Raw genomic sequence first — 14,848 nt, 5'->3', positions numbered from 1 at the left:
CCTGAGTTGACCAAAACTGAGGTCCAGAGTAAATAGATAAATAAATAAAACAAACCACTTAAGTCCTGGGGGCCTGAAGGACATTAGCTCTTTGGCCTCAGGACCAGGAGACTTCCTAAACATCTGAACCCCACAACCAGGAAGGACAAAGCCCCAGGTCAAGCGTGTTTGTCTGGCTGGACCGGTTACAGGCAAAGCCAGAGGCCAAAAACTAACTCTTTGCAACTTACAAAAGGCTGAGGCAATGCCTGGATAAGAAAGAGAAGAACACTAACTGGTTTGGCTCAGTGGATAGAGTGTCGGCCTGCAGACTGAAGGGTCCCAGGTTCAATTCTGGTAAAAAACATATATATTCATTGCAGGCACATCCCCAGTGGGGGGTGTGCAGGAGGCAGCTGATGGATGTTTCTCATCGATGTTTCTAACTCTCTGTCCCTCTCCTTTCTTCTCTGTGGGGAAAAAAAGAAAGAAAGAAAAGAGCACTAACTGGTTTGGCTCAGTGGATAGAGCGTCGGCCTGCGGACTGAAGGGTCCCAGGTTCTATTCCGGTCAAGGGCGTGTACCCTGGTTGTGGGCACATCCTCAGTGAGGTGTGTGCAGGAGGCGGATGATGGCTGTTTCTCTCTCATCGATGTTTCTGACTCTCTCCCTCTCCTTTCCTCTCTAATCAATAAAATATATATTTTTTTAAAAAGAGAGAGAGAAGACGATCCAAGGACGGGAAAAGGGCTGAAAGCGATTTAAAATGGAAAGTTCTTGTACAACCCCCCCCCCCCCCCCCCCACCCCCCGGGCATGGCTGAAAGGGAAGAGGGCCCGAAGGGAACTTACTCCCCGCGGCCAGCAGGTGGCGGTCACCGCCCGCTTCAGCTGCGCGCCGCGGGTGTCTGGCCGGAGGCGCCCTGAACCCAAGGATGCTGATGGGGCGACCCCGGCCCGGCGCCTTTGGGTGTCTGCAGGAAGCCTGTGTTCCAGGGCTGGGCGCGGCCTGTGATCGCAAAACGCGGGGAGAAAGCGCGTCCGCCCTCCAGGGGCTGCCGCAGACTTCGACGCGCGTCTCTAAGGCACGGAGAGCATGAGGGCCCCTCTCCTCACCCGGTCCCGCACCCCCTCCCCGCACTGCATTGCCACCCGCCCCCCTGCCCACGGCGCCCCTTCCCGCAGGCACAGCCCCTGCCCTTGCCCCGGGCTCCCACTGCAGCCGGTGTGAGCAAGCTGACCCGCGTTCCGCGGGGTTCCAGGTGGGCTTATGGGGGCCCCATAGATCACCATCACTGTCTGCTTCCCTGTGGGGAGCGCCCTGGCTCCCCACAAAGCTGGGGCAGCCAAAACCGGTTTGACTCAGTGGATAGAGCATCGGCCTGCGGACTGAAGGGTCCCAGGACGGATTCCGGTCAAGGGCATGTACCTTGGTTTCGGGCACATCCCCAGGAGGGGATGTGCAGGGGGCAGCTGATGGATGGTTCTCTCTCATAGATGTTTCTGTCTATCCCTCTCTCTTCCTCTCTGTAAAAAAATCAATAAGATATATTTTTCAAAAAGCTGGGGCAGGGGTCCAAGCCCTGGGCCCTCTCTGCTTGAGGAGGAAGGAGGAGCCAGGCCTGGGCCGGGGAGGGCCTCTCTCCCAGCCTTCACCCCCCAGCCAGGGGCTGAAGGTCCCCACAAGCCGCAGAGGCCTGGTTTTGGGGTCAGGGCCCTCCAGGCCGGTAAGGAGGCGTGCTTGGTGCTGGGCAGAGCGGGGAGGAGTGGTGGGCCTGACCCTTGGCTTCAGGCTCTGAGGCCTTGAGATCTGGTGCTGACCTGGACTTTTTGAAAATGACCAGGAACGCCCTGGCTGGTTTGGCTCAGTATAGAGCGTCGGCCTGTGGACTGGAAGGTCCCAGGTTCGATTCCCGTCAGGGGCATGGACCTCGGTTGCGGGCACATCCCCAATGGGGGGCGTGCAGGAGGCAGCTGATGGATGTTTCTGACTCTATTCCTCTCGCTTCCTCTCTGTAAAAAAAAAAAAAAATCAATAAAATATATATTTTACAAAGAAAGAAAATGACCAGGAACCAGTGAGGCTGGGTGGGGTGGGGTGCTCCATGGGTGAGTGGGTGCCCCGTGGCTGTGCAGAGCTGGGAACCAGTGACAGCACTGCAGCCTCCGAGGGCCCCTCTGTCCACTCCGGTCAGCCCTGTGCCCTCAGCCCTGGAGGGCGGTGGGTCTGGAGCACCAGGAGGTGGAGGCAGGGATGGGATGGAGCGGCCAGGGCCTGGGGGGCGCGGGCCCAGGGGCGCTCACACGGCCGGAGGAGGAGGGACCGGCGGACGCGCGCGGAGCCGGCCACACCCGCGCGGCCGGGGCCGGGAGACCCCGGGGCGCGCGCCCGCCTCCCCCGCGCGCTCCCCCGCCAGGTCCACGGCCCCGCGAGGGTTAAGGGGGCGGAGCGTGGGGCGGCCCCGCCGCCGCCGCCGCCGCGCCGGGTCCGAGCGCGCACGGGGCGCAGGGAGCGGGCGGGGGCGGCGGCGGCGGCGGGGGGCACGGCGCGCGGGGGGCGAGCGCGGGGAGCGGCGGCGGCGGCGGCGCAGCCCGCGTGACCCTCCACCCGCGCCCGCGAGCCCGCGTCCCCGCGAGGAGCCAGAGTCCGCAGCTGCGCCAGCCCCGCCGCAGGCAGGATGCGCTCCGGGTCGCTGCCGCCGCCGATGCTGCCGCTGCTGCTGCTGCTGCTGCTGCTGGCCGCCCGCGGGCCGCCGCCCTGCGCCGCGGACACCCCGACGCCCGCGAGCTGGGAGCCGCCGGCCGACGCGCCCTGGTGCCCCTACAAGCTGCTGCCCGAGGACCCCGAGGCGAGCGGCGCGGCGCGCCTGTGCTTCCGCACCGCGATGCGCGGCTTCCGCTGCGAGGAGCCCGGCTGCAAGGCGCACACCTCGGCCGGCGGCATGCTGCGCGCCAGCGTCCTGCGCAACCGCAGCGTGCTGGTGCAGTGGCGCCTGCCGCCCGGCCGCGCGCGCCGCCTGCGCTCCCTGCTGCTCGAGTGCTCGTGGCGCGGCGCCTACACGCGCTTCCCCTGCGAGCGCGTGCTGCTCGGCACCTCCTGCCGCGACTACCTGCTGCCCGAGGTGCACGAGGGCGTGCGCTACCGCCTGTGCCTGCAGCCGCTGCCCGTGCACAGCCAGCGCGGCATCGATGACATCCCGCCCCCCGAGTGCGTGGAGTTCGTGGCGGAGCCCGGCGGCATGCGCGACATCGTGGTGGCCATGACCGCCGTGGGCGGCTCCATCTGCGTCATGCTGGTGGTCATCTGCCTGCTGGTGGCCTACATCACCGAGAACCTCATGCACCCGTCCTTCGGGCGCCCGGGCCTGCGCCGCCAGCCCTGAGCCCGAGGATGGCCGCGGGGGGCCCCTGTCCCCCGCCCTGCCCCGTCCCTCCCCCCTCACCCCCCCCCCAGGCTGTCCGCGCAGGGCCGCTGCGGATGGAGATGGAGATGGAGAGCGCGCAGGCCTGCGCCGCCACCTGGGACTCATCCCGCCTCTTCACCATCGAGCTGCCCGCTCCCCGGAATCCAGTGCGAGACTGGCCCTGGGGCCTGCGGAGCGGGGTGCGGGCCGCCACCGGGCCCCTCCCGTCCTCCCGAGGCCTTTGCAGGGACTGACTGTGAGGACAGAGAGCGCCTCCTAGCGAGGGCCGCTGGCATCACCCCCTGGGACGTCGCCTGCACCTCCAGCCTGTGCGTTGCTTGGTTCCTGTGCGCTTTGCTGCTCCAGGCCCCCGGGCCTTGTCCGCTCTGCACCCCTCCCCGTGGCTTAGGTTAGCCTTGTGCCTTAGTGTCCCCGGCCCTTCCCGTGCGGCCCGGAGGGAGCTGTGGCCCCCGGAGGGGCGGGCTGGGCTGTGTGTGCGTGCTTTGGGCCAGAGTCCCCCCTCAGGCTGTGCAGGAGCCTCGGTAGACAGTGCCCGTAGACAGTGCCCGTGGTGTGTCCCTGCGGGGGGTGTCTGACCAGCTGGGAGCCCGGATGGATTCGGTTCAGCAGGTGGGGCCTGGCCTCCAGCTCCTCTGACCTTGGGGGGGGGGAGCTGGCTGGGAGCCCCCCTTTTCATTTTGCAGTGCTGCCTCTGAGGAGGACTTCCTGTGGTAAGTGGGGGCAGAGGGCTGGGAAGAGGGGGCCTGGTCGGAAGGGGCAGCTTTGGGCTCAGAGGGCAGACGAGATGCCAGCCCAGCCCAGCTGGACCTCGCACTGAGTCTGCATCATGATGGACAGGACGCCCCCCCCCTTGCGATGGGGGGGCCGGGAGCCCAGGATGGGGCGGGGATGCGGCTGCCCTCACACCCACTGTGGTGGGAAGGCTGGCCGTGCCCCTCTCCGGACAGACTGAGTGCCCTCGCCGAGGGTTCTTCCTGTGCTGACCACCTGGCAGTGCCGGGTGCCGGGAGGGGTGCGGTGTGGCGTGCCTGCCCTCCGTGGGAGCCCCCGACTGTGACCCCCTGGATCTGGCACTTCTGGAGTCACTGTGGCTAACCCTTCGCACCCTTGCACTCACCCTGGCGGCTACCGGCAACCCCAGTGCCCGCTCCCTCCCGCTGTCCTCGCTGTGGTGTGCTGCTGGTCAGGTGTGAGCCTCGTGCCCATGTCTAAACATCCATCATCTTTAGACTCAAACCGCTGCCTGTGTGCTTATTTGGGAGGGGGAAGAGGCGGAGGGAGAGAGGCAGTGGGGGAGAGGGGGAGAGGGAGGGGAAAGAGGCAGAGAGAGAGAAGGAGTGGGGGAGAGGGGGAGAGGGAGTGGGGGAGAGGGGGAGAGGGAGGGGAAAGAGGCAGAGAGAGAGAAGGAGTGGGGGAGAGGGGGAGAGGGAGGGGAAAGAGGCAGAGAGAGAGAAGGAGTGGGGGAGAGGGGGAGAGGGAGTGGGGGAGAGGGGGAGAGGGAGGGGAAAGAGGCGGAGGGAGAGAGGGGGGGGGAGAGGGAGTGGGGGAGAGGGGGAAAGGGAGGGGAAAGAGGAGGGAGAGAGGGAGGGGAGCTGGGGATGGGGAAGGGAGCTGGGCCCCTTTCCTCCAGGCTCCTTCAAGCTCCTGGTCAGGTCCGGCCAGCCCCAGGCTGGTGTCCAGCCCCTGCCCTTGAAGCTGCACCATCAAACGGGAAAACACTGGCCCTGCAGTGCGGGGTGTGGGCGTTGGGGGGAAGCGCCTGCTGCAGTAAGCAGCAGCCAGGCTCCCTGAACACTGCGGCTGTGACAGGCAGCTTGTGGGCGGCTCTAGGAAGGGCCCCTCCCTACCTGCCCCCCATGCAGTGCCAGAGCTGGGAGGGGGGCGGGGAGGACAGAGGGTGACCCTGGGGCTCCTGTGTGACATGCATTAGCTCGCCACCCACCCTCCCTCTGGGCCCTCCCCCACCTCGTCTGTCCTTGAGATCCTGGAGCTGCTGTGACCCTGAGGAGCAAAATCCAGACAGGAAGAGGGGGAGTTTGGGGGAGCAGGCTGTGGAGTGACTCATCCTCCGGAGGAGGAGGGAGGAGGGGTGCAGCCATGTCTGGGGGTGGGCGGGCGGGGCTCCACTCCAGCAGCCATGGCGAGCCTGTCTCAGGCCACCTGTGAAGGGCACCCGTGTCTTCCTCAGGGGCAGGGGGGCCGGGGCTGGGACCACAGGGCTCCCTGCAGTCTGCCCTCCTTCCCTGCTGGCCCTCCGCCTGATTGGGGCCCTGGTTATGGGCCTGAGCCCACCCCGCTAGAGCCACAGACCTGTCCAATTGCCAATGGGGAGGCCGGCCCCCCTGCCCCGCACCCTTTTCCAGAGGTGGGGGTGCAGGGCTGGAGGCACCGCCTGCCCGGTGTGGTCAGCGGGTGAGCCGGGCCTGGGAGATGGCCTGCACCTGGTGGCCAGCCAAATCCTCATGCTCCCAAGCTCAACACCCCCCAGAGGGTCCATCCTCCCAGGCTCCATCCCAGCCCCTCTGGTGCTCCTGGTCCAGGCCCCTCCAGCCCCCCTCCTCCCTCCGATCACTGCCTCTGTCTTCTGTGGCCGCTCCCACTGGGGGGCTGCACTGGAGGTGACCTGCTGCTCCCCGTGAACCCCGGCTTCCTGCGCCCTAGGCACCCTGGAGGCGGGCCCGGGGCCTCACCGGTGGTGGAGGCCTCGCCTGCCTGGCTGGTGCCTGAAGACACAGAAGCTCATTCTCGGACGCGGATGGAAATAACCGCCCAGGTGAGGAACGCCGAAGGGCCAGGCCGCCTTCCAGCCCCGTCTCCTCCTCTGTCAGGTGGAGACAGGAATGGGCCCGGGTCACAGACCTACGAGCAACGGCCATGGGAGCCCGCCACCGGGCCATCGTCACTGCTGTCCCTGCGGCCGCCTGAATGCCCTCCAGGCCGATGCCCCGGCTGTGCCCCAGCCTCACCTGCCGGAGCTCTAGGCCGGGGGGCCCGTCCTCAAACCCCCCCACGATGGCCAGACTCCCTGCTCACCCCCAACCTGGTCCACAGGCACGTCCCTCACCAGTCATTCTGTGGACACGGGAGGGACACATGGCCAGCTCTGGGCCCTGACCGGGCACACAAGCCCACAGCCCAGGCATGGGGCCCTGACTGGGAATCGAACCTTCACCTCCTAGTTCACAGGTCAACGCTCAACCACGGAGCCACACCGGCTGGGCCACCGGTGGTCAGTCTGTCTTCTGGGCATCTGTCTGGCATGCCTTCCTCCCCTGTAGGGATGCGACTGTGCTTCTTACCCTCTTTTTTCTGACACTAAGTCTGAGGGATGATTTAACTCCGCTGCCCCCTACACCAGGAGGCGGGATGTAGACCTGCCGGCTCCTCCCTCCTGCTGGGTCCCCTGGTTCACCCTGATGGTCTGGGCTCTGGCCACATGGGCTGTGTGTGTGGGGGGGCTACTCAGGCCTCCAGGGAGAAGCTGGTTTCATCAGCGTGGACGTGAGGACCTCACAGTCCCAGGGGCTAACCTGGAGGGGCTGGGGGACACAGCACCGCAGGCAGGATTAGGGACAAACAGGAAGGGACAGGCAGGGCTGGGGAGCTGCTGGTAGCCCTGCCTGGTGGACACGTGGTTTGGCCACTTCAGCCTGAGTCTAGAGGGCCTCCCTCACCTCACCCCGTCTCCTGGGGCTGGGCGGGTGTCCTCGGTGATGATGGACAAGGGGGCACGGTGGCCCCACTCCAGAGAGGGGACCAGGCTGCACCTGCTGAGGACAGGATGCGAGAGCCACATCCAGAGGTGTGAGGCTCTTGAAATCCCACTCCAGTGGCCCCCGTCCTGCTCACTTGGGTTCTAGTCTGACGGATTCTCCCCTGCGGCTCCCTTCTTCACCATCAGCAGCCACAGATGCGTCCTCACCCTCATGTTCTATCATTTACCTCGAACGTGGGATTGCTGACCTTGCTATTTTTCCTTGATACCACATCTTTTTATTTTTTAATATATTTTTGTATTGATTTCTATTTTATTTTAAAATATATTTCTTTATTGATTTCAGAGAGGAAAAGGGAGGGAGAGAGAGATAGAAATATCAACGATGAGCCCTAACCGGTTTGGCTTAGTGGATAGAGCTTCGGCCTAAAGACTGAAGGGTCGCGGGTTCGATTCCGGTCAAGGGCATGTACCTTGGTTGTGGACACATCCCCAGTAGGGAGTGTGCAGGAGGTAGCTGATGGTTGTTTCTAACTCTCTATCCCTCTCTCTTCCTTTCTGAAAAAAAATCAATAAAAAATATTTTTTTAAAAAAAGAAAAAGGAAACCATCAATGATGAGAATCATTGATCGGCTGCCTCCTGCATACCCCCTACTGGGGATCGAGCCGACAACCCAGGCATGTGCCCTTGGCTGGAATCAAACCTGGGACCCTTCAGTCTCTATCCACTGAGCCAAACTAGTTAGGGCTGTTATTGCTTTTTAGAGAGAAAGGAAGGAGAGAAACATCCATGTGAGAGTGAAACATCCATCAGTTGCCTTCTACACGCCCCCTATGGGGATGGAGCTTGCAACCTGGGCATGTGCCCTGATAGGGAATCAAAATGGCAACCTTTCGGTGCACGGAACAACGCCCACCCAAGGGAGCCACACCAGCCAGGGTTCTGAGAGACCTCCACATCACAGTGCACACAGTGCATTTCCCGTTGCTGCACAGAGCGCCCCTCCCCGTGCCAGTCCTCACTCTGGGAGGACACAGGCAGCTGCCCTGAGATCACGGTGTTCCGTGAAGACCCTCCATCGTCCCCCTGGGGACCTTTAGGAGTCCCTCTTGGTGGGGGACGATGGGTCTCCGGTGTGCTGGCTTCACTCTGCCAATCTTGCCAGTGCATTCTTCACGGCTAAGGCAGCGGCACCCCTCCCTTTCCCAGGAGCACCGGCGGCATTCAGCTCCCTCGCTCTCGCCCACCCGTTGCCTGAGTAGCAGAAACCCAATTATCATTTGAATTTCCTTTTTTCTAGTTACGGGGAGGTTGGGCACCACTCCCTGTTCTCGTTAGTCACACTCACGGCCCCTCGTCCAAAGGCATATTCAGGTCTTCTGTTCATTTTTCCGTTGCTGTCTCTCTTCCCTCTTGATTTTCAGGAGTTCCATGAATACTCTGGATCAGCACCGTCCAATAGGACTTCCTGGAATTGTTCTTATCGATACCGTATTAGTTCCTAAGGGCCGCTGGGAGGAATCACGAACACAAGAGGCGGCTGAAGACACCAGGAATGTGTTCTCACAGGCGACAGGGTGGGGGTGGGGTGCGGCTGGAGGCTCTGCAGGGAAAGCTGCCTCCTGCCCCTCTCCATCTTCAGGACCTGCTGGCCACCTCTAGGTCCTTGTCTGTGGACACATCACTCCAGTGTCCGAGGACGCAGAGCCAACGGTCTTCTCGTCCCAGCATCCCCTCTGCCTCTGGTCCCAACGGCCTCCTTCCTCTTACAAAGATACCACTCACTGGATTAAGACCCACTCGAGTGAATGTATGACCTCATCTTAATTTGATGACATCAGCAAAGACCTCTATTTCCAAATGAGGTCACGTTCACCAGGACCAGGGTCCGGATAGGAACACAGTCTTTTGGCGAACACAATGCCATCTCCAATAGACACTGGTCATCATGGGCATTAAGGATTTGAAATGTGGCTGCCGAAAATATATCTTTGTTAATTTCAGAGGAAGGGAGATGGAGAGAAAGATAGAAGCATCAATGATGAGAGAGAATCATTGAACCGCTGGCACCTGCACATCGCCCTCCACACACACACACCCCCCCCCCACTGGGGATTGAGCCTGCAACTGGGGCATGTGCCCTTGACCGGAATAGAACCCGGGACCCTTCAGTCCACAGGCCGACGCTCTACCCACTGAGCTAAACCAGCAAGGGCGCATCGTAAGTGTTTAACTTAGGTAGCTACATATGCCCAGTGGGGGCTGTGTCAAACACAATCCTAGACATGCACATCTGACTGCTTTAAACGTTGTACATGTGCTGCTAACACTGCCGTGTCGTGTTGAAAGGAAATCCTTACTTTTGATAACCTCTGACCTGTGTGCTTTTTTTTTCTTTCTTTTTAATGTGTTCTTACTAGAGGCCCAATGCAGAAGATTCGTGCAAGAAGAGGCCTTCCTTCCCCTGGCTGCCAACACCGCCTTCGCTCTGGCCAGTCGCCCTTCTGCCTTCCCACGCTGCCCAGAGGCCCTGAGAGTGGCCATAGCTATGATGTGCAAGCTTCCTGCCCCCAGCCGCTGGGTGCCTGCATACGCAAATTAACTTGACATCTTTGTTGGGTTATTTTGCATACTCACTCTTGTCTGGTGGGCATCGTGAAGGTAGGGTCAATTTGCATATTTCTCTTTTATTAGTACAGATTGATTTCAGAGAGGAAGGGAGAGGAAGAGTTAGAAACATCAATGATGAGAAAGAATCACTGATTGGCTGCCTCTTGCAAGCCCCCTGCTGGGGACCCAGCAGGAAACCCAGGCATTGAGCCCCAACCCAAGCCCCCAACCTCTGACCAGTGACTTCCTGGTTCATAGGTCAACACTCAACCACTGAGCACACCAGCTGGGCTAGTTCAGAGGTCAAGGCTACTTGAGTGAATTCACTGTCTGAGGGAAGACCAGACTTTCCCTTAAAATCAAGGTGATCACATGCACAGACTCACCTGACTTGGGGGAGCTGTGGATTCTGCTCTGACAGACAGGCTGTGGGAGGGCTGCTGTAACTGCTCCGTGGATTTTGCTAAAAATCCCTTCCAGGGCGGTGGGATCCAGCAGGGCTCCTCCAGAGCGGGTGCTGCCTCCACGGGCCAGCAGACACAGCTGACATCACACGGATAATCCGGGCCGGTAGATTTGAGTAACCAGGTCCTCAGTCACCTTAGGGAAGTCCCAACTAGAGTCCAGGGACTTAGGAAGCCTGGGGTTATTAGCCCTCAGAGGGCTTACCTTTAAAGGACCCTGTACTGATTGGTTCAGCGGGGGGAGTGAGAGGCGGTTTGGGCGGGGCGGGCACCAGAGACTGGGCTGGAGCTTGAGGTATGGAGGCTGGAGTGGAAGCCAGATGGCTCCAGAGGCGGAGCCTGAGAAAGGGGAGTCCAGCGGGGAGGCAGGCCAGCAACAGAGGAAAGGAACCGGAGGCTTCCGAAGCCATCTTATTTCTCCAAAAGCTGGTTGGGCCCTGAACGATGTGGCTTTGTGGATAGTGTCGGCCTGCAGACTCAAGGGTCCCAGGTTCAATTCCGGTCAAGGACATGAACCTTGGTTGCAGGCACATCCCCAGTAGAGGGTATGCAGGAGGCAGCTAATGGATGTTTCTCATTGATGTTTCTGGCTCTCTCTCCCTCTCCCTCTGTAAAAAAATTAATAAAATTGCCAGGACTGCTTTGGCTCAATGGATAGAGTGTCGGCCTGCGAACTGAAAGGTCCCAGGTTCGATTCCAGTCAGGGGCATGTACCTCGGTTGCGGGTACATCTCCAGTAGGGGGTGCGCAGGAGGCAGCTGATCGATGTTTCTTTCTCATCGATGTTCCTAGCTCTCTATCCCTCTCCTTTCCTCTCTGTAAAAAAATCAATAAAATATATATATTTTTTAATTAATAAAATATATATATTTTTAAAAGCTGATTGGCTTCAGTTAATTCTAAAACCATTTGTGAAGAGGCAACCTCAGATTCCTAGTAATGTTTGGAAGCCTCAAAATACCACTCAAAATAGGTGTCCCATTTGGCAATTCCAGAGCTGCGGTTGTCCAATTAAGCTTTTTAAAAAGTTTGGATTGGATGCCAAAACTAATTTGGCTCAGTGGTTGCAGCGTCGTCCTGGGCACTGAAGTGTCCCGGATTCAACTCTGGTTAAGGGCATGTACCTTGGTTGTGGGCAATCCCCAGAGGGAGATGTGCAGGAGGCAGCTGATCAATGTTTCTCTCTCATCGATGTTTTTAACTCTTTATCTCTCTCCCTTCCTCTCTGTAAAAAATCAATAAAATATATTTTTAAATAAAGTTTGGATGCTAGCCAGCATGGCTCAGTGGTTGAGCATTGACATGGGAATCAGGAGATCACAGTTCGATTCCCAGTCAGGGCACAGGCCCAGGTTTGGGCTCGATCCAAATGATTTTCTCTCATCATTGATGTTTCTTTCGTTCTTTCTCTCTTATTTAATATTTTTATTGATTTCAGAGAGGAAGGTAAAGGGAGAGATAGAAACATCAATGATGAGAGAGAATCACTAATTGGCTGCTTCCTGCATGCCCCCCACTGGAGCCTGCAACCCAGACATGTGCCCTTGACATGAATTGAACCCAGGACCCTTTAGTCTGCAGGCTGACACTATCCATGGAGCCAAATTGGCTAGGGCCATCATTGATGTTTCTATCTCTCTCTCCCTCTCCCTTCCTCTCTGAAATCAATAAAAAATATATATTTTTTAAAAGTTAAGTCTTGGAATCTCAAATGTTTCCTGTAACTACCGAGAACCTAAATTACTTTTGGTCACATTGTCCATTTAGTTAAAAATGCACATGAGGAGAGGCTGTGGTTTTTATTATTTTTAAAATATATATATTTTATTGATTTTTTTTACAGAAAGGGAGAGGGATACAGAGTTAGAAACATCCTTCAGCTGCCTCCTGCACACCCCCTACTGGGGATGTGCCCACAACCGAGGTACATGCCCTTGACCGAAATTGAACCTGGGACCCTTGAGTCTGCAGGCCGACGCTCTATCCACTGAGCCAAACCAGTTTTGGCAAGGACGGTGGTTTTTATTTTTTTTAAATATATATTTTATTGATTTTTCAGAGGAAGGGAGAGGGATAGATAGCTAGAAACATCGATGAGAGAGAATCATTGATCAGCTGCCTCCTGCACAGCCATTACCAGGGATGTGCCCACAATCAATGTACATGCCCTTGACCGGAATCGAATCTGGGACCTTTCAGTCTGCAGACCGACGCTCTATTCACTGAGCCAAACGGGTTTCAGCAAGGACTGTGGTTTTTAAACATAAATTCAGCCAGGGTCCACGTAGGTGGGAGACCTTGAAAATATTCAGATAACTGAGACCATAAACTTTTCTCTAACTATGGTCGGCAAACTACGGCTTGCGAGACACATGCGGCTCTTTGGCCCCTTGAGTATGGCTCTTCCACAATATACCATGGCCTGGGCGGGTCTACTTTGAAGAAGTGGCGTTAAAAGAAATTTAAGTTTTAAAAATTTGGCTCTCAAAATAAATTTCAATCGTTGTTGATATTTGGCTCTGTTGACTAATGAGTTTGCCGACCACTGCTAGGACAAGGGCCCAGTAAAATCAGCTCAAGCAACCTGCAGGCTCAGTCCTGGCCAGTCCCGCTGAGAACAGTCTCCCTTTAGAACAGCCTGGTCAGAGAAGGAAAGCCCATGGCCTGCCCAGGACAGAGCCTGCTGTCATTGCCCGCAGACCCAGGGGAAGGGCCTGTGACAGAGCACCCACCTTGGTAAGCAGAGGTCGGAGAAGGCCTCTGCCGCTGGCACGTTTTATTAAGGGAAACCCCAAGCGGACTGCGGGTGGCAGCGAGATGCGTGGATCCTGGCACCACTCAGCAGGCACTGGACAGCTCTCCTGGGCACCGGGAGTAGTCACAGCGCTAGTTCGTGCCTCTTCCCCAAGCAGGTAATAGCCAGAACCCGGCCCACAGCGGGAGCCAGGGGGTGATATTGCCTCGTTTCAGAACAAACACCATCGTTCTCCTCCCCACCTGGCCAATGGCTGGACGACAGTCTCAATGGGGCAGTCTGGTTCCAGATAGAAGCTCACTGACAGCCTGGACCCCGGGGATCAAGCCAACGTGTCAAACGAGAGCCCAAACAACCATGGCTTCTAACAGAAAAAAAGAAAAGAAAAAAAGAAAATAGCCCTGACTGGTTTGGCTCAGTGGATAGAACATCCATCTGTGAACTGAAGGGTTCCAGGTTCGATTCTGGTCAAGGGCATGTACCCTGGTTGCCGGCACATCCTCAGTGGGAGGTGTGCAGGAGGCAGCTGATCAATGTTTCTCTCCCATCAATGTTTCTAACTCTCTATCCCTCTCCCTTTCTCTCTGTGAAAAAAATCAATAAAATACATTAAGAAAAAAGACAAGCTGAAACCTGTTTGGCTCAATGGATAGAGCGTCGGCTTGGGGACTGAAGGACCCAGGGTTCGATTCCAGTCAGGGGCATGTACCTTGGTTGCGGGCATATCCCTAGTGGGGGGTGTGCAAGAGGCAGCTGATTGATGACTCTCTCTCATCAATGTTTCTAACTCTCTCTCTCCCTTCCTCTCTGTACAAAATCAATAAAATATATATTTTTAAAAAGAAAAAGAAAAGAGACAAAACCCCCGAAAACTCCAAACAGAACCCGAATCAAGCCTGGAGAGCTTCAGAACACAAAAGCAGAAGGTCGGACCCAGGAGAACTTACCCTGGAGCTCCTGAGCCGAGGAGGAAAACCGAGCTCAGCCGGCTCTGTGGGCGCCGCACCTGTTTGCTCCCCAGACCTGGAGCTATGGGGACCAGGGGTCTCTCTGGATCCCAGGTGAGCCCCAAACATGCCGGACGTAAGTAAAAAGTCGGCCAGGAGTTCATTCACCAAAAAGGATATATTTAGGGGTAAAAACAAACAAAACAGCCGAAACCAGTTTTGCTCAGTGGATAGAGCGTCGGCCTGCGGACTGAAGGGTCCCGGGTTCGATTCTAGTCAAGGGCATGGACCTTGGTTGCAGGCTTCATCCCCAGTAGGGGGTGTGCAAGAGGCAGCTGGTCGATGTTTCTAGCTCTCTGTCCCTCTCTCTTCCTCTCTGTAAAAATCGATAATAAAATATATTTTTAAAGAAACAAACAAAACAAGCCTATAGGAACAGCCATGGCCAGTCCGGTTGCGGTTTCCGCCCGGAGGAAAATGGAGGAAGTACATGCGAGAGCGGAAGAGGAAGTTAAGGACAGGGCCAGCCACCACGTGGAGGTGGAGCTGGTCCTGACCCAGAGCCGTCCCCCCGGGGTTCTCCCGACGGCGGGGGTGCGGGAGCTCCTCCCGCGGCTCTGTCTCGGTCAGGGGCTCCGTCCTAAGTGCTGACACTGACGCCATCTAGGCTTCCTCTCTCCAGACTCGCCCAAGACGTTATTCAGTGTGACACTCTGCAGGGTTCCCGCGGGAGGGCGACGGAAGGCCGTGGCGCCCGTCCCGGAGAGGCGCGGCAGCGGAGGGAGGGCGGGGAGGCTCTGGGGTTGGCCGGACGCTAGCGCCCCGGCGGCGAGAGCGAGTACCCGGGGCCCAAGGGGTTTCTGGGGCGCGGAGAGCCGCCCTGAGGAGCGCCAGGTCGCGACCCGCAGCCTCCCACGCCTGTCTGGGCCGGCGTAGCGTCACTGCCAGCGAC

At 58.2% G+C, this 14,848-nt stretch overlaps 1 protein-coding gene across 1 annotated transcript; it reads left to right on the top strand.

The window, feature by feature from the left end:
- Positions 1 to 2,501: 2,501 nt before the first annotated feature.
- FNDC10 (fibronectin type III domain containing 10) lies at positions 2,502 to 4,639 on the top strand. The gene has a single exon (XM_036460818.2). The coding sequence runs from the start codon at positions 2,657 to 2,659 to the stop codon at positions 3,359 to 3,361; it is 705 nt and encodes a 234-aa protein (XP_036316711.1). The 5' UTR covers positions 2,502 to 2,656; the 3' UTR covers positions 3,362 to 4,639.
- The last annotated feature ends 10,209 nt before the right edge of the window (positions 4,640 to 14,848 follow it).

This window comes from Pipistrellus kuhlii, unplaced genomic scaffold, assembly GCF_014108245.1.
Source record: "Pipistrellus kuhlii isolate mPipKuh1 unplaced genomic scaffold, mPipKuh1.p scaffold_m20_p_34, whole genome shotgun sequence".
NCBI classification, from domain to species: domain Eukaryota; kingdom Metazoa; phylum Chordata; class Mammalia; order Chiroptera; family Vespertilionidae; genus Pipistrellus; species Pipistrellus kuhlii.
The sequence above is the reverse complement of the archived record's forward strand: the minus strand, read 5'-3'. Positions and strand labels throughout refer to the sequence as shown.

What these genes read in the sequence shown, in the direction of transcription:
- FNDC10 (XM_036460818.2), top strand. Translation starts at nt 2,657, where the DNA reads ATGCGCTCCGGGTCGCTGCCGCCGCCGATGCTGCCGCTGCTGCTGCTG.